The following is a 17,922-nucleotide window of genomic DNA, read 5'->3' as shown; positions in this document are numbered from 1 at the left end:
TCTGCTCCTCAAAACCAGCAAGGCAGAAGGCATGGCCCTGAGTGCCAGAAGTTTTATCCATCTGGGCAAGATGTGCAAGATGGTCTTTCAGCATTGTTCTCTCCTTTGTTCTCAGATATCTAACAGGAAGGCAGGATGCTCTGGAAAGGATTGCTTGGAATTTGCAGGAGTCTCCAATACTGGAAATTTTAAAGAACCTGTTAGAAAAACATATGTCAAGAACAGGTTGCAGAGAGATGATCCCAGTTTGTGAAGGAGGAACAGACTAAATGCTTCTTGATATCCAGCCAGCCCTAATGTCTTTCACTCTGATCTCTCTCTCTCTCTTTTGTGTGTGCTACATCTCGTCATGACTATAGGACAGACATGAGAGCTGAATTAAACCAGAAACTGGCAACAGTGCCAGCATAACTATTGCTCTTCTACGAAGCTGTCTACAACATAAGAGCCTTGAGATCTGTGGCCAGGAGGTGAATGAGAAGCGAGGTGGGGACAGTTCATTTGATTAACTGCTCTCCCCACAGGTCTCTGCGAGGTAAATCCAGAAATCTGGCCTAAAGAGGGATTAGCAGGAATGCAGGTATTGAAATGTAAAGATAAGTGGAGTGAGCCTGAGCTACCGAGTAGAAAGATTGGCAGCTTAGAGCTGGGCTGTAAATCCTGAGAGATACCTGCCTGTTAATTAAATGACAGTCCTTGGAGGGGGAAGGAGGGGTTTGTCTCTCTTTCTGTCAAGGTGCAATTAAAAAAAGTCGTTGTTTGTAGATTAAAGTGTCATTTGGGGTCAGGAGGACAGGAAACAATCTCCTGTTAAACAAGGAGTAACTCTGCCAGCTAATGAGAGCGTGTCACAGCCTAAGCTTAGGAAATCACCAAGCCTGCTCCAAGGGAGAAATGTGGCTCAGAAAGGACATAAGCAGGCTGTTGTGTGCAGCACTGTCATTGTGTATGTGCGCAGTCCCACGTGTTTTTGCACACATGGCATCCCTGTGATTGACATGTCAGGGGCTTATCCCCGGCGATTCAGAAGCAACCTGATCTGCCTTTCCTTGGGTTGCTGTCTGGTGGGGTTGATGCTTTGTCCATGCTCAACCACTCCTTGCACTCTGACTCACCCTGCCTTGCTGCTGACAGTCGCTCACTTTTGTAGGCACTAAATCCTCATGTTCTTTGAAGCTTTTCCCTCGCTTTCCTTGGCAGCCAGTCCCTGAGGGTATTTGCCTTCACTACATAGCTGCACTGCAGCTCAATAGCACAAGAGACAGGCAGAGCAGGACCATTCATCCTGCCAACGATTTTTGTTGGCACACCATGGCAATCCATTACAGATCAGGAAGTGTGTGCCCGCTGTTTTTAATCCCAGCTGCCAGCAAGAATAATCAAAAGCATCCAATATGTCTGACGGCATCTTAGCACAACCGTAGGTAATAACATAAGAAATCAATAGCCAATTAAAACTGATCCACAGCATTTGATCTTTCATAGAGCAATGGGAGCAGTAATTAATGGAGCTTCCTTGCGATGGTCACAATTCAAGCTTCCTGCCAAGACTAATGTGGTTTTGTTTTAAATGAGCTTTGCTTCCTAGAGGAAATGCCAGGCTGAGGAAGCCTCGGGGTGTTTTCTAGACAGGTTACTTGGGCCCTGAGCATTCAAAGGATTTAGGAGCCTAAGTCCCAACAAAATGAAATGAAACTGAGAAGTGCCTTCAGAGTCTTAGTCTTCATCTGTATAAATGACCTGATTTTCAAAAGTAGATGCTTTCATTCAGGTCTGCGAAGTTTCCCAAAGAACATGGAAGGAATTGCTACAGCAGCAGGGAATAAGTTCTGGAAAAGCAACAAGCTCACATGTTCTCGATGACACTTCATATGTGGAGAAAAAACAGAGAAGACAAGTTCAGCCTGAAGAAGAGAAGACTTCAGGGAGACCTGAGAACATCCTTTCAGTATCTAGAAGGGGATTTATAAGAGAGAAGGGGACAGACTCTTTAGCAGGGTCTGTAGTAAGAGATCAAGGAGAAATGGTTTCAAACCAAGAGGGGGGAGTTAGGTTAGATATAAGGAAGACATTTTTTACATTAAGGGTGGTGAGGGGCTGGAGGAAGTTGCCTCAAAATGTGGTGGAAGCCCCATCCCTGGAGACACTGAAAGTCAGGTAGGTTTCCCTGGTCATTGCAGGGAGTTGGACTAGGTGGCCTTTAAGGGTCTCTTCCAACCCAAATGATGCTATGATTCTATGAAATGTCTTCAGAGGATAAACCTGAGGCCAATCCAGAAAGCAGACGTATACCATCAACACACCTGTAAGAATCCCATGAGTATTCACAAGTCTTCCTTTCCCATCAGCTTAATGCACAGCTTGCCATGCTGTTCACGTACTTTTTGACCAGTTTGTCTGCAAACAGATGCAGGACAATCTGGGAGGTCCCAGATTAGTCAGTCCCAAGAGGTCTCTTTAGAAGCAGATGTAGCTGGAATGCCCCTAGTCTAAGAGGTCTCTCTCAACTAACATTCAGAATGGAGCCAGCAGGCCTGGAGAGACAAGGACAGTCCCAAGAGGGGGACAGGATGAACAGTCCAGCTTTGCATATTAATCTGACTGAAGGGGGATGTTAGGCTGTTAGGTACCTCCCTGCTCACTGTAGACCAGTTTTCCATGAGCTACGAGGAGTTAAGTGGAGTGACCAAAGCCATGCCCTGTCAACAGAGAAGGCAATACGGAAAAAGGCAGGCTCATTTTTTCATACTGTGAATCTTGGTTTGCATACATTTGGCCAAAATGTGCATGCCCTAAAAGTCTCTCAGTAAATTACTGATTTATCAGCTGTGGAGACAGGAGCATTCCCTGCAGGATGTGTTGTGAGGCTCTCAATCCAGATGGGCAGGGACTATCCCTTGCCACCACTCACTCTGTGGCCCTGTACCTGGGCCAGCAGCACGAGCAGCAAGGCTGCACAGCTGAGCTGCCCACCAGCTTCTTGGCCACTGTCCAGGAACAGTGGATGCTCAGCAAAGCCAAGCCATGCCATCCCTCCGTTCCTGAAAGATGGGACCTATTTTTATCTAATGCTGCATTGATTATTCGATAAGAGCAGAGTGGGCCAGCCAGTGTGTGTGTGTGTGTGCTGCTCTCACCAGCGGGCATTGCTGCAGGAGCTCAACTTGCATTCTGAATTCCAGCACAGCAGTGGCAGTTTTTTCTCCCTTTTCTCCCTCTCTCTCCCTTTTCACAAGGTGGGCCTTGGTTTCCAGCACCACCAGAGCAGAACCTGGGCCTTTTACATATGTTCTTTCAGCCCCAAAATTCTTCGCCACATCTAGCTCCATAGAGCTTCCCACTGTTGCAAGAGGGCTCTGGAGATGTATTTTGTCATGAATAACCATATGGTGCTCTCTGCTCCAGTGGATCAATGTGTTTAGCATTTAGCAAGAGCAACATAAGTAACATTTTCTAAGGGGGATCCTTCTGCCTTGTGAACTGCATCTTCTGATACGTTATAATCAGAACATGGCTTCCCTGTCACTGGATCCTCTGTTGGAACGGAGAGCCTTTTGTCACTGGGTTCAGCTCCTGTCCATGGGCAGAGGCAGGAACACTCACCTGCCTGTCGTGGCAGGAGATTCCCTCGTAAGCAGCTGGCACATTCCTCCCAACCAGCCGCAAAAATTGTGGTGTACAGGTAGGATGGAGAAAGCCAGATGAAGAGGTAAGAAGAGATCAACATGAAGGCACATTAACCCAGCCCTGGAATCACTTCTTATAATAGTGACTGATCAATTCTTCTCCTAAGGACAGCCATCCTTCAGACCCATACACAACAATTCCATGAGCAGGAATTGAAACAGGAGCATGGGTGGTCTCAGGTCAAGATCTGATCCTGGATAGCGATGGATCAGAAATGATAAACATGGCCCTTGGCCTCTTGGCTCCGCTTTCCTTCCTTAGTTCTGCACAGTTAGCGGAAGAGTGCTTTGGTGGCAGAAGCAATCTCAAGGGGTTAGGCTCAGACAGGACCTGCAGCCCTCAGAAAATGAAAAATTCTGTGAAGCTATCCCCATTTTCCCTTACAGAATTTCATTTCCTAATAAAAACAGAGAGACATTAGCTCTACCTTCAATAAGCAAATGTCATATTTTGATCATTACCGAACAAAGCATTTTGATTTAGCATTTAAAGATGACTGCTCACACTGAGTATTTTAAATTCAGCATCAGAATTGGAATACATTAAAAAAAAACAAGTCCAAATGAAACATTCTCATCTGTCTGAAAACATATACATATACTTCCATCCTGGGGGACAGCATGACTTTTCAAGTCTTGCTTCAAGCTGGTATGATGCCAGATTTCAAAGCTCTACACAAAACAATGCTGTTGCCCAGCTTTGCCTTTAGAGAAATATCCCAGGAATATCTGAGGATATAGCATGACTACAAAAGCAGCACCTTAAATGGTATTAGTTATAGGATAGGGAGGTTTAGAACCCTCACCAGGAGGGCTGACTGCTGTGGTAACAAAAGAAATATCCACCTCCCTGGACTTCTGTCAGAGAACATCCTGAAGATGTAAAGGAGATCCATAGAGTCATCAGTAGACCAGAGTGTGCCCTTCTCAATCCAGTTTGATCTTCTGTTCCCTTCTTTTAAAGATCCAATAGCATCTGCCATGCACACAACTGGTGCCATGTTCCTCTTGTGCACAGTGTCCTATCAAGGTGTGGGGTGCTACTGTCCTCTCTGTTGTAAGTGTTGGGCTTGTTCAGCCTGGAGAAAAGAAGGCTGCAGGCTGACCTCATTGCAGCATTTCAGTACCTAAAGGGAGCCTACAGAGGGGAAGGGAATCAACTCTTTGAAAGGGTAGATAACAGCAGGACGAGGGGAAATAGTTTTAAGTTGAGGGAGGGGAGATTCAGGTTGGACGTCAGGGGGAAATTCTTTACAGAGAGAGTGGTGAGGTGCTGGAACAGGCTGCCCAGAGAGGTTGTGGATGCCCCGTCCCTGGAAGTGTTCAAGGCCAGATTGGATGGGGCCCTGGGCAGCCTGGTCTAGCATTAAATGAGGAGGTTGGTGGCCCTGCATGTGGCAGGGGGGTTGGAGATTCATGATCCTTGAGGTCCCTTCCAACCCTGGCCATTCTGTGATTCTGTGATTCTGTGTGATTCATATAATTCTCACTATGAAGCAAGGAGGAGAATCTTGAAGAAAGCAGAGGGGTATATGGGCAATGCCTTTTTAAGCCCTATAACTGCACAGTTACAGGTAGACTCACAAGTGAGGAACAGTGGAGGCGTATGATTCAGAACTAAGAGCATTCTGCCTGTGGAGTTCCACTCCTTATTTATTTATTTGCCTTTTCCAAGAAGAGTCTCCATTTTTTTGCTGCCTGTATAGCTAGAGACTGCCCTTTAATCTTCTGCTTTATCGTGTGCTACGAATTAAATACCACAGGAGTACAAGGGCCCTTAAGGGCACAACATCCATTTTGCTGTAGCTGTCCACAACCAGCTGAGCTTGCAGGAGTGCTTTTGTTTATGGCTTGACTGTTTCCTGAGCGAGGATTACTTTAAGGTTTATTTTACCCATTTTTGCTGTTAGTTCTTGTTTTGTTTGTTTTGTCCAGGTTCTGAGGCAGGGAGTACAAGTGGACAGGGTGGGAGAAAGTCATGGCTAGTAGATTGTATATGTAGAGCTGAAAATACTGTGGCATTTCTAGAGTGATGGTCCTGCTCTGTGTGGTTCCAAGGGCCAGCCCAGCTCCTCTATCACAAGTGGCATCCTGCAGACAATTGATGCTGTTTTCCTACTGCAAATAAACCATGTGGGAGTGCTAAATGGAAAGGAATTTCCTGTCCCTCGGACACTTGATATCATCTTCTTACATTTCCTCATTTGGGGCCTTACCAGTTCAGCCCAATAGGGCTATGCCCATGTGTTGTGGAGGTACACATGACTGGGCAGAGGACATGACTGCAGATGGAGGCAGCAGCTCTCAAAGAAGCTGGCTTCTGCCTGGTAGCCATAAAAGCTCTACACTGCACCTACATCATATTGACCCCAGCTCCCATCAGCCCTATGACAGAAAGTCTCTACTTGTCCTCTCCATTCATCCCAGTGGATTAAGTGATCCAGCTCCTACCAGTGCCATAGCAACTGTGGAGACCTTGTGAGACACTGGCACATTGAGCCCTCTTCCAGCCAGCAGGAATCCTGCTGAGTCTTAGGGCATAGCTCAGATGGGGATGCTGCTCCTGTTGCTCTGCCAGATGGAGCAGAGGAGGGAAGCAGAAGGGCTCCTGCTACCACTGCAGGGGATTGTGGCCCACCTGGGGCTGAGGAAGCGTTAAGGCAGATCTGTCCTTCAAGCCCAGCTTGCATGAGAGGAGCCAAGCTGTACTAAGCCAAAGTTTGCTGGTTCATCAGCAACAGAGGGTCTGGGGGCCTGCTTGTGCTGCTAATGGTCTGAAAGGGAATAATCCACACGCTCATGAAGTGCCTCACCAAGAGAGCTGGGAGCAGCTTGTCTGCATACACCGGAGGGGCTCATCTTCAGTTTTGCCAGAGTTGTGACCCATGTGACTGAGGAGAGCCAAGCATGAGACAGGTGTGAAAGCTGCCTGTCAGTGCAATCCCATTACAGAAAATACACCTAAGGGTGATAGGGAGAAGAAAGAGTGTTTTGTCTTCCGCAGACCCATGGGCTCTGTGATGGCACATATCACCTACTGATCCAAAGGTCATGCTGGACCAGGCTCTGAGTGCCCTGATGCAGCTATAGTTGTGCACTGCAGGGGTGTTAAACTAGATGGCCTTTAAAAGTCCCTTCCAACTTAAACAATTCTATGATCAAAAGCAGTGAACAGGGCCCAGCCACACAGCCATCCCAGTTCTGCTTGGCCAAAGCACAGCTCAGCCTTGCACATATTTAATCATCTCTCGAGGTATTAAAAAATGTGCATGGCGAATGATTGATAAGAAAACGCCTGATTATAATCAGCTAATTATTTTTTTCCATATGCTAAGTATTCACTCGAGCTCTAATCTTTGTGAATAAGTTTTCAGTGTATGCTGTGTATCTTTCAATGCTGGACATTTCCCAGCTTGCACAGCCTCCTTGTATCAGCATTCAGGGCAGACCTTTGCTGGATATCCTGTGGACTAAAAGCATTCTGCTCACTGCTCTGGTGCCTCACAACAATTAGAGATGTCTTAAGGATGGCATGGAGGTCCCAGGTCATCCATTACCCTCATGTATGTAGGGTAGACTATCCACTAAGCACTGGAAACATGGTGTAGAAAAAAATTATATTTTGGAAAACAGAGGTGAGAGTTAGGAAGGAGTCTATCCTTCATATTTGAGTTTTCCTGAGAGCAAAGAATCCCTGAAAATCTGAACGTAGCAGTAGTTTGTACGAAAAGGGAGTGTGTGATGAAAGCATTCCTGAACTCAAGAAATGTATGATGTGAGGATAATGGACTCCAGAAAAGCAGCAGCAGCAGCAGCCTCAGGGGAGCAGAGCAGGGAGTAACTCTTGGGAAGAGAATCAGAAGGATAAAAGAGCTGCGAACAGCTCGCGGTTGCCAAAAGGGATGATACTAAAGGCTCAACAGCAAACTGTGCCTGAGCAGGGGAAAGCTCAGAAGCGTGGGAAGAGAGCACTGAGGCTGCATCAGGAGCTCTTTGAGGACCCAAAATCAGAAGCTGCAATCACAAAAAGGCAGAAAGAAGAGCCTGCAACTAATGACAGGTCTCCAGGAATCACACAGGCATAGGGATCAGTCAGACCCGAGCCCCAGGATGACCATACAGGGAGAGAGAATGCAACAAGAAATGGGTCTGTAAGGTTATGTTAAAGCAAGTGTAAGAGCTCAAATAATACTTGATGGGGGAGGGAAAAAAAAACAAAGGCCAAACATTAAATGTTGCCTTTGTTTCAGTCTTCAAAACTTAACTAAAATAATTTTAATGAGGAGAAAGGAGCCCAGGGCAGAATCAGAAAAGAACAGACTCAAAAATATTTAGACAAGTTAGCTGTGTCCTTGTCAGCACATTTTAATGAACTTCAGAGGAAGCCGCAGGAGCAATCCCTGACCCATGAGCATTTTATCATCACGAACTCAGGGAGGACACAGGAGGTGCCAGGCAGCTGGGGAAATGCAGGCAGAGTACCAAGCTTGAATATAATCTCCATCATTGCAGAAGGTTTGAACGGCAGATCAAGGAAATGAAGGGCAAAGGAGTTTAACTGATTCATAGAAAGATACTAGAAAAAATCATTAACTGACCAATTGAGGAGCATGAGAGTATAACCACCTCTGATTTGGGAGGGTCACTATCCTAGTGGCTGAGGAGGAAGCAGTCGGTTTGACATCCCATGGCTTGAGCAGTGCTTATGATGCTTTGCCTTCAGATTCCCCTGAAGAAAACAGTGAAATGTGGTTTAGATTACGTAACTAAAAGGCAGATGTACAACCAATTGAAAAACTGCTTTCATAGTTGTTGTCAGTGGTATACTGGAAACACATTTCAAGTAGGAATGTTTTGGAATCTGCTCTCTTCATTATTTCTATTAATGGCTTTGATAATGAAACAGGAAGTGCTATTATAAAATCTGCAGATGACACCAAACTTGGAAAGGCCACAAGCATTCTGGATAATCAGATGAGATTTTGAAATGATCTTGCCAAATGGGAGAGATCAACAAGATGGAATTTGATATAAAGAAGTGCAAGGTGCTATTCTTGGGAAGGAGAAAACAAAACCCTTAACACAAGCTGGGCCAGGCAGTCACAGTACCAGAGACAGTGATACTGTGACCACATATCAGCGTGTTTTGTCAGAGTACTGCAAGGAGGATAGATTATATTTCTGACTCTGCACCTCCCTCTGGGGATTGCACTCTCTGGGACCTTGCTTGCAGAAAGAGATTCTGGGGATGATGAACAAGAGTGAGGAGAAGGAGAGAATTTCCTGATTCCCCACTTGATAGTCACTTCTTCCCTCCCCGATCAGCCCAAGTGTAGCGTCCCACTGATGCCATGGCATTACTTTCAGTTATAAATCTACCTACTCCCTGGTTCATCCACTTCACTAGTGCCTGTTGAGCAATTCTACAGCCTTGAGTCCTGGCTCTGGAGGATTTGAAGATGTTATGTTGTTTAAAGAACTTGTCAGATTCAGCTAGAAGAGACCTTGAGGAGGTACCAGACACCAGATACCCCTTTCCCAACCCATATTTCCAAGGAAAGGTCTCTCTGCTTTTTTTCTTTTTCTTTTCTTTTCTTTTTTTATTTTTCCCAGGTTTATCACCAAGGACTCTCTTGCATCAATGATGAGGGCTAAAGCATAGGGGAATGTACTGAAAAGTACTGGACTAGAGGGAACGCTGGGAGCTTGGTGACTCATCTCTCGTGTATTGTGAGATATGAGGTTGACATGAGGCAGAGATTCATGGTTATTTCTAAAGTATCTTTTGGAATGGAGCAATTTCAGAGAGACTGTGAGAATTTGGGGTGTGTAGGGCCAGCCTTGCCTGAGCAAAAGCAGAGCTCAGAGCAGAAGTCAGTACACTTCAGTGTAGTACACTAGAAACCTAAGGTTTGTTGTGACAGGACAAGGAAAAATGGTTTCAAACTAAAAGAGGGGAGATTTAGGCTGGATATAAGGAAGAAGTTTTTACAAGAAGGTTGGTAAGGCACTGGCACAAGTTGCCCAGGGGTTGATACTCCATCCCTGGAGACATTCAAGGTCAGGCTGGAGGGACTCTGAGCAACTGATGGAGCTGTAGGTGTCCCTATTCACCGCAGGGAGTGGGACCCAATGGCCCTTAAGGGTCCCTTCCCACTCAAATGATTCTGTGATTCTAAAGAGACCATTTGTGGCTAGACATGTTCACACAGGGTGCAGGGAAAAATCCCTCTGCTTGCTATGTTGTACTGTCCTGGCTTCTTGTACTGTTGGCTGCTGGTGGAAGTGGGTGCCGTGACAGGCAGACCTCTTCTCTGAACTAGTACCTCCACTTTTCTGCTATTAGATTAAGATAAAAGGAGGGTAAGGATGGAGCATATAGGATGAGATTAATGCAAGAAAATAAGTGAAGTGGGGGAATTTGAAAAGATGAAAGAATTCACAAGAAGGGAAAGAAGGATATGTGTATGCAATTATGTCAATAGGGGGAAAGTCCAGCAATGAAAGCCCTATCTCCCAGGAGGATTGGCTGGCCTTCGCCTGAGCCATCACTGCTGTGGATGCAAATATTTAACTTTGATCACAGCAGCCATAATCTTCCCCTGACACTCAGCAAGGAAAGCATCAGAAACAGGCAAAAGCATGGCAGCTGTCTGGCTGAGGTGAAACTGCATTTGGAAAGGAAAAGGAAGGGTGGAAGAGCTGCTGAAGGTGGAAACAAGAGATGACAGCTCAGATAACAGGACAGGGGTTTTATGAGAAGCAGGACAGAGTAACTGGCTAGGGCAGATTGTGATTTTTGTTTCTGTAGATAATGTGAGTGACAGCACAAGGGCAAAGTACCACTCACTGTCAGCAAAGGCCTTGTTTTCATGGTTTCTTTAGTGGCAAATGGGAGAAACAATTTCTGCCCCAAGAATTTACCTGTCTGTTTCAAGAAAATGCATGGCAAGTGTTGGAATGAGAGGAAGGTTAATTAGAGGCTGGAGGTCCTGGAGAAAAGATCGCTTGGTGGTTGAGCTGACAGTGTGCGCAAGGTGATTGCTTGTCATTTCTGGGAAGCTGCTGCTCCAAAGCTGCTGTAAATTGAAGATTTGCAGCCTCTTGGGTTAATCTCACAGGATGGTGGTACCTTAGCTGATCCCCTCTTGCCTATCTGGAGGCTCAAATTTGGGTTCTTTTGTATCCGTTTTTTGCCCATTCTGGCTACTGAGGGCCTCTCTTGAGCTCTCACAGGCTCACCAATGGCAGTGCACCTCTGTCCCAACTAAACCGAGAAGAGAAAGGGCTCCTTGCATACAGCTTCTCTGTCCTCCCTCGGCACTATGAATATTTGCCTTTCTGCCCTTGTGGATCACAGTGTGGGTGTTGCACACAGTGGGCAGGTGTTGCAAGGCTCAGAGAAACTCTACAGTGATAGCAGCCTTATCTCTGGGCCATGATTCTCACTCTTGGTCATGCTCTTCTTTCCGATTCCTGCATCTTAGGTGTGAAGAAGCTCAGGCATAGCTGTGCAAATCAGTAGAACATGGAACTTGAACTGCTTTCAGCAGTGATAGCCCTGTTGCAGACTGCAGCTTGATCATCTGGAAAAGAAAAAGCACAAATATCTTTGTTCTAGAAAGAGAGTGAGGTTGGTGGATAAATGGAAGAGCTAGATCCTTCCCAGACTCAACAGTTGTCAGCTTGCTTTCCCAGCTGCTTGGGACATGTGTATGCAACTGCACTGGCACAGTCCTTGCCTGCCCAACTTCAAGTGATTTTCCTGCCTAGACACTACAGAGCTCCTCAGAGTTGCCCATGGTCTGACTCTGCATGAACTCATGAGTAATAAAGTCATAACAGAAGAAGCAAGAAAGTCTAATATATAAAAGAGTGAATATAGCTAAAAGAGATAAATATAGTATCCTTTGTTTACTGTTGAGTTTAGCATGTTTTAAGCATGACCAAAGCTCAGTCTGGCTTTTTACTGTGCCTCCATCATGGAAACAAACAGACATAAGAGTTAAATCACATAAACAAGACAAGCATATATGATAAGTTCCCTGATTATTTCCCCTGACATTCAACAATTTTCAGTTCAAGGAATCTCCCCTGATACTGGTCCAGTCAGGTCTCTGCATGAGTAAACAAAATGAGAAGAACTCATCTTCAGCGCCTACGATCTCTAGGAGCTTCATTTCACCAGCACTGCAAAAAGGAATTTCATGGACCTGGCAACAATCTGGAGCAATGCAGATTTGTGTGAAACTCACACAGATTTTCTTTCTGAAGAGGATGTCTTTCACATAAGATATGTTGAGAACAGATTTTGTGGAGTAGAAAAGGGAAGGATAAACTTGGGAGGAGTGGAAAAGGATTAGGCCACTACTGGAATCCATCTGAAATTCTCATAGAGATACTTCTGAGTTGAAAGGAGAGAAGTTCACAAAGAGAGGAGTTCATACCAACTTGCTGTCTTCCCCACATAGAGGGGATTTGGCTTACAGAATAATTGCTTCCAGCTGGATGCTTGTAGTTGAACACAGTTCTTCCTGGAGGATTTTCCACTTTACTCTGGCCTTTAATTGCAAAGGTTCAGCTCTCTTAACCAGAATGAATCTCAAGGGAGGAGTGTTTCTGGAAGGGGATACACACAGCTGAATGTAGGAATTCCAAACCTAATTTAACTCAGGCAGACCAAATTTGTTTCAAGTGTTAAGCATCCTGCAAGTTGATATGAAGTGATGGACTCTTGCTTAATCTTGGCATTCTCTGTTGCAAATGAATCACCGTTACTTCCGCCTCCCTGCCCACCCCTCCACTTGGTTCTTTTTTAATTTTACAGCTTCCTGAGCTTGACACTGGGAAATCAATAAGTAATTTAGAGCCCCGCAAATACAGAGGAAAACAAGTTATTTTGTACTTTCATAAATATTTGGAAACCAAAATTATCTAAGAAAACAGGTGCTCAGTTGACTCAGCAACCCATCCATCAGCATCACACAGCTAATTGCATAAGATCATAAACATTTATAATTAGAAGGCAAACAAACAAGAATTTTATAAACAGCCCTCTTGAATCAGCCTGCGCATTAAATATTTGTGATAAGGTAATTAAGAATAGATTTACAGTCCTGGCTCAGTGTTTAATACTTTGGAGAATGGATTTGATTCTATGGAGAATGTTCTACAGCCAAGGAGAAAATATTTGATTTTGGTTCTTTTATCCAAGGCTTAAAGTGGTCTCAGAGAAATATTGGCTCTGTCATTGATCAGAGTGGAATTTCATTCATTACACATCAGACAGCTCATTTAAATATGTGTCTAATGTCCCTTGTCATGGACCAATCCACTTTAGCCCTGCTTCAAAGCTGTCTCCTTGGCTGGATCTGCAGGCTTTCCCTAAGTCCTGCTTTTTATGGTATGCTTTGATCAGAAGATGGCAGAATTCTCAACCATGTTCCAAAATAGACAGGAAAAAAACACTTTTTTGTTTTGTTATGACATCATATTATTTCATTTTGTAAAACTGGCATCATTGTAGGATTATACCTGTGCAATCTCAGTGGTTTATAAGAACTAGAATAAGGATCTCACCCATATTTTTAGCCCATTTTACTTCCTATCTACTTTCTATGTCCCAAAATAGCTAGGTTTGAATACTTAAATTAACTCATGTAATTACTTCTACAGCCAGTAAACAAGCTCAGCACTACATTAAGATGAATGTGAGTCCCCCTGAAGCTAATTTGTGATCAAGTCAGTAGGGCTTCTAGTTGTGTTTAGAACCAGACAGGATAGAAACTCAGAGGGTAGCAAACCTAGAATTTAAAGTTCGTAAAGTCAGATGCCCTGAGAAATTGGGTATCTGCACACCATCAGTGGGTAAAAGGGAGGTCAGCCCTAAGGGTAGGGTGACATTCAGATATGTTGGGTTTTTTTGTATAGAACTGGTTTACTTAGTAGTTGGCTGTCATCAGAAACAGTCTGGGAAAGCTGGATGGAGGGTAAAGCCCCAACATTCAATCATCAGGGATAACAGTAAACCACTTACTGTATCCTGTTGTAAACATCATCACCCCTCAGTGGACAAGGCAGCCTCCTCATTTTGATATGGTTTTGCTTCTTGCATCTTGTAGGTCTTTTGTTCTTTGCTCTCGTAATTGAACTCCTGGAACAGGTAGGCAAAAGAGCTGCTCTTGATACAAATGTTTCTGGTAATGTTGATGGTGACCAAGAATTGTGAAGCCATCACTGTCGAGAAGAATGAAGTTATCCATGTGCTAACTCAACTAGTACATGCCCTACCTGCTGGTCTGGCTTCAGTTACATAAGGGCACTTTCCTATTAGACAGATGGTTGCAAATCAAGGACACAGAGACCCTCTCACATTGCATAAATCCCAATCTCCAGTAAAGCTTATTAACTATATTACAGTGCACCAACTAAGCCAGTCTATATGGGAAGCTTTGTTCAGCGTCAGTGGGTAAAAACAACACTGTTGTAGGCACACTGCTTGCATTGCATTCAAAGGGTATAGTCAAAGCTTGGTAACTTTAATGGTATCAATGCTTAATAGTCACGTAATGTCATCTTCTAAACCACTTCTGGCATTATCTCATCCTTCCAGTCCTCTTGTTGTGGGGAGGATGGCAGAGCTCTGGGAGATGAGCTAACTCCTGGTGGAAGGGTCTGAGCAGCTCATTCTCTTTCAAATGCAGAGAAGCCAAGTGTCCTAAAGCCCACTTGCCATTCCCCAGATATCAGTTCTGGTGCATACAGATGGGTAACAGGACATATGCATTCCCTGCATACTAACAGCAGAAACTATGTAAACTCTTTTTTTCCAAGTGTGTTGTTTTCTCCCCTTGGAAGCGATGAGGTCTGACAAGGTACCTGCTTTGCCAATGAGCAAACATTTGCTGAGGATGACAAACCATTCACAGGTGTAGCCAGCCCCTTCTTGTTTTTGACTGCTGTCCCTGGCCTCTGTGCGTGTGTCTGCTCCGCTGCAGTGTGTGTGGGGAGATGTGCTCTGAGTTCGCAGTGACGTTGGTGCAGCAGACGTCACCAGCACGTCAGCTGCAGTTACTTACCCTCCAAACACACGGTGAATCATGCCTATGCAGCATGCAAAACCAGCTCGGTGATAGATAAACCTCAGGCATTTATTGGTAAACAGATACTGTTGTGCTGTAAGAGCATAACTCATTCCGCTGCATTTAAGACCTGTTTATTGATTGCTGAGATGAAGCTGTAATCCTTTTAATTCAGGGGGAAAGGGATCCAGCAGAGCAGAAGCACAAGGGGAAATGGTTTCAAACTGAAAGAGAGGAGATTTAGACTGAATATAAGAAAAAAGTTTTTTGCAATAAGGGAGATGAGACACTGGCACAGGTTGCCCAGAGATGTGGTAGAAGCCCCATCCCTGCAGACAATCAAGGTCAGGCTGGAGGGGCTCTGAGCACTGATGGAGCTGTAGGTGTGCCTGTTCATTGCAGGGGGTTGGACCAGATGGCCTGTAAGGGTCCCTTCCATGGACTCTATGATTCCATGAAATATCACAAAATAAGCTGAGGGAGAGCTGAGCAGGCAGCCAGCTGGAGGGCACGATGCTGGGATGATGAAGATGATGGTTCTTCTAAAGTTTCTCTCTACTTTATGTTTAATTCTTTCCCCCTTCCCTCCAGGTCTAATAATACACGAAGGGCCCTCGGTTTACCGGATTTTTAAACGGTGGCAGGCGGTCAATCAGCAGTGGAAAGTGCTGAACTATGACAAAACAAAGGACATGGAGGAACAAAAAACAGGGACCAGGACAAATCAGCGTCCCTCCTCCCAAACCACCCACTCGTCCTCCACTGGTGGTACAGCCACTAACTCCGCTCCGGCCGACAGCGGGGCCCGGGCCACCGGCCATGCCACAGGCACCCTCTCTGACCACCACTGTGCTTACACCATCCTGCATATACTCAGCCACCTGAGGCCTCACGAACAGAGGAGTCAGTCTAGTAGTAACAGAGAGCTCGTCATGAGGGTCACGACGGTCTGAGCCGAGGAATTCAGGAGGCCTTAACGCAGAGCGGAGGAGACGCAGAACTCGTAACGCAGAGGAGCATGGTGTGCCTTTTTCTTTCTCTTCCCTTTTATTCTTTTTTTTTCTTCTTCTTCTGTTCCTTCTTTTCTTTTTTTTCGGTAACTGCACAAGATATAAGAGGCGGCACCTGGCCAGCTGAGGAGAAAGCAGGTGGAGGGAGAGCTGCACACTCATGCTAAAGAGGTTAATGTTTTCCAGCCAGTTAAAAAAAATGGGGGGGGGAGGGGGGAACAGAAAAAAAAAACAAAACAACCACACAAATCACAAAAAGAAAAAAAAACCAACAAAACAAGTGCAATACAGACTAAAAAAACTGAGTAGGCAGAGTTCTGGGGAAGCAGAGGAACAGACGGTTTAGCATGTCTTACAAATCCTATTACCTGGAATAGGTGATGCTCTGTACACACCCACCCTACACACACACACGCACGCAAGTGTGAGATTTATATAAACAAGGAAGGGAATGAAATATTTGGAGTATTTTTTTTTTTCTTTCCAGACTGTGATTAACCAGGGCTATGAGTTGTTTTGTTCATGAGTCATTCTGGAACCTTGTTCGATTTACCATAGGATATCTGAAGTGAAATGGCTGGGGATTTTTCAGTAGCGATTTATGGGAAAAAAAACAAAACAAAACAAAACAACAACAACTGACCGTTGAATCATCTCACCAAGAAAATGCAACAAAGCCCAGGAGTACTCAAATTTCACCAAAACAAAAATTGTGATTTTTTCATAATGTTCCTGACAAAGGGTTTGTGAGGGTGGAGTTGGGAGGGGGGGAGGGAGGGCATTCCATGACCTTTATTCAACGTATAGGCATTTTTGGCAAATTTTGTACAAATGCTCTGCAGGTGTTTCAAGCACAAGTACTGGTGTGATTTATGCCTTCATAACCCCAAATCCAGCATCCAGATCTTTCCCATTCACACACACCATTTTTCCATGCAGGCATCCCAGGTTAATTTCCTTCCATTTTACTCCAGTCACAAAAAGCTGACCCATCTCCGTGGGTTTCTGCTACCTTGCTGATTCACATACTCATACATTTGAGAAATATGTGGGTTTTTTTTTTTCAGTGTCTTTATCCCTGCTGCTCAATTTGTAACGGTCTCAGTCTTGTAGGCTGAACCTTTCACATCCAGTTTGTTTGTTACAGAATCTATTCCATTCAGTAGTTCAACAGAGAGTTAGTCTGAAGAGGGAGCACAGTTGCTGATCAAATATATAACACTTCTAATAAGTCTCCTTCTCTGGGATATATCCACGAAGATACTTGCTGCTCTTCAGGAACATTCTCTTTCAATGCACAATGGCTGAATCATTTGTGGATATTAAAGGGACACTGTCAAGTACTTTTTAAATAGTTTTTAGAGTTTGGGCTTTTTTTACTCTCCATTGTTTGTAATATTCTCTTACAATCTTGGAAATAAAATTTCTTTCCCTACTGATATTGTTATTTTCCATTTGGCATATAGTGTTTTCTCTATTCACCTCATTGTTTTTACCATCCCTGTCCTCTCCACCTTTCATCTGCAACAGGAAGAGATCCATGTTTCCAATTTCCTGCTCACTGTCCTCGCTCCATGGGGTGCATCTCCCAGCTCTCTGAGGTTGAGCTCTTTTGCTGATGCAGCTGCCACGAAGCAAGCATCACAGTAGAAAGCCTAAAAACAGAGTGATCGGCTCATTGAGGAGCAGCAGCTCAGGAGTCCAAAAACAATGAGCCTGCAGTGATCAAGCCTGAACTCAGCCCTCCCAAAAATTGCTATGACTTCAGCCAAACCATGTCCATTCTGCAGAAGAGCTGAGCCCCCACAGCAGCAAGGCTGTTATAGGTTGAGTGTTTCTGCACTGGGGGAGGTGCCAAATTTAGTCCCCAGGTTTGAACTACAGCCATTCTGTAATGCTGGAGATGGAGGATAAAGTCTTAAGGCAGGGTCATGTTTTTCATCTAGATTACTTGACAGTGTCCCTTTGAATATCAGAAGGCAACAGAGCAGGTACTGCCCTAGCAGAGAATCTGGGAGGTGAAAAACCAGCCAAGAAAGCTGACATGGTGAGGACAGAAATGAACAGCGCTTTCTGAGGCCACTGTACCTTTCTGACCAATCTTACTGTCCACCAAAGAGTGCTTTTGGCTGAGGTGAGGGAAGG

At 44.8% G+C, this 17,922-nt stretch overlaps 1 protein-coding gene across 2 annotated transcripts in view; it reads left to right on the top strand.

Moving 5' to 3' along the window:
* The window catches only part of MARCHF4 (membrane associated ring-CH-type finger 4), an 80,316-nt gene extending 63,823 nt beyond the window's left edge, over nt 1-16,493 (top strand). For both annotated transcript variants that reach the window (XM_031590577.2, XM_090143748.1), the window contains exon 4: nt 15,359-16,493. In XM_031590577.2, coding sequence (XP_031446437.1) covers nt 15,359-15,720 — 362 coding nt within the window. In that variant the 3' untranslated portion in view covers nt 15,721-16,493. The remainder of the gene's footprint in view (nt 1-15,358) is intronic.
* Nucleotides 16,494-17,922: the final 1,429 nt, after the last annotated feature.

The sequence above is a fragment of the Phasianus colchicus genome, chromosome 7 (assembly GCF_987193195.1).
Source record: "Phasianus colchicus chromosome 7, bPhaCol1.hap1.1, whole genome shotgun sequence".
NCBI lineage: Eukaryota > Metazoa > Chordata > Aves > Galliformes > Phasianidae > Phasianus > Phasianus colchicus.
Note: the sequence above shows the minus strand (reverse complement) of the source record. Positions and strands in the feature narration are given on the sequence as shown.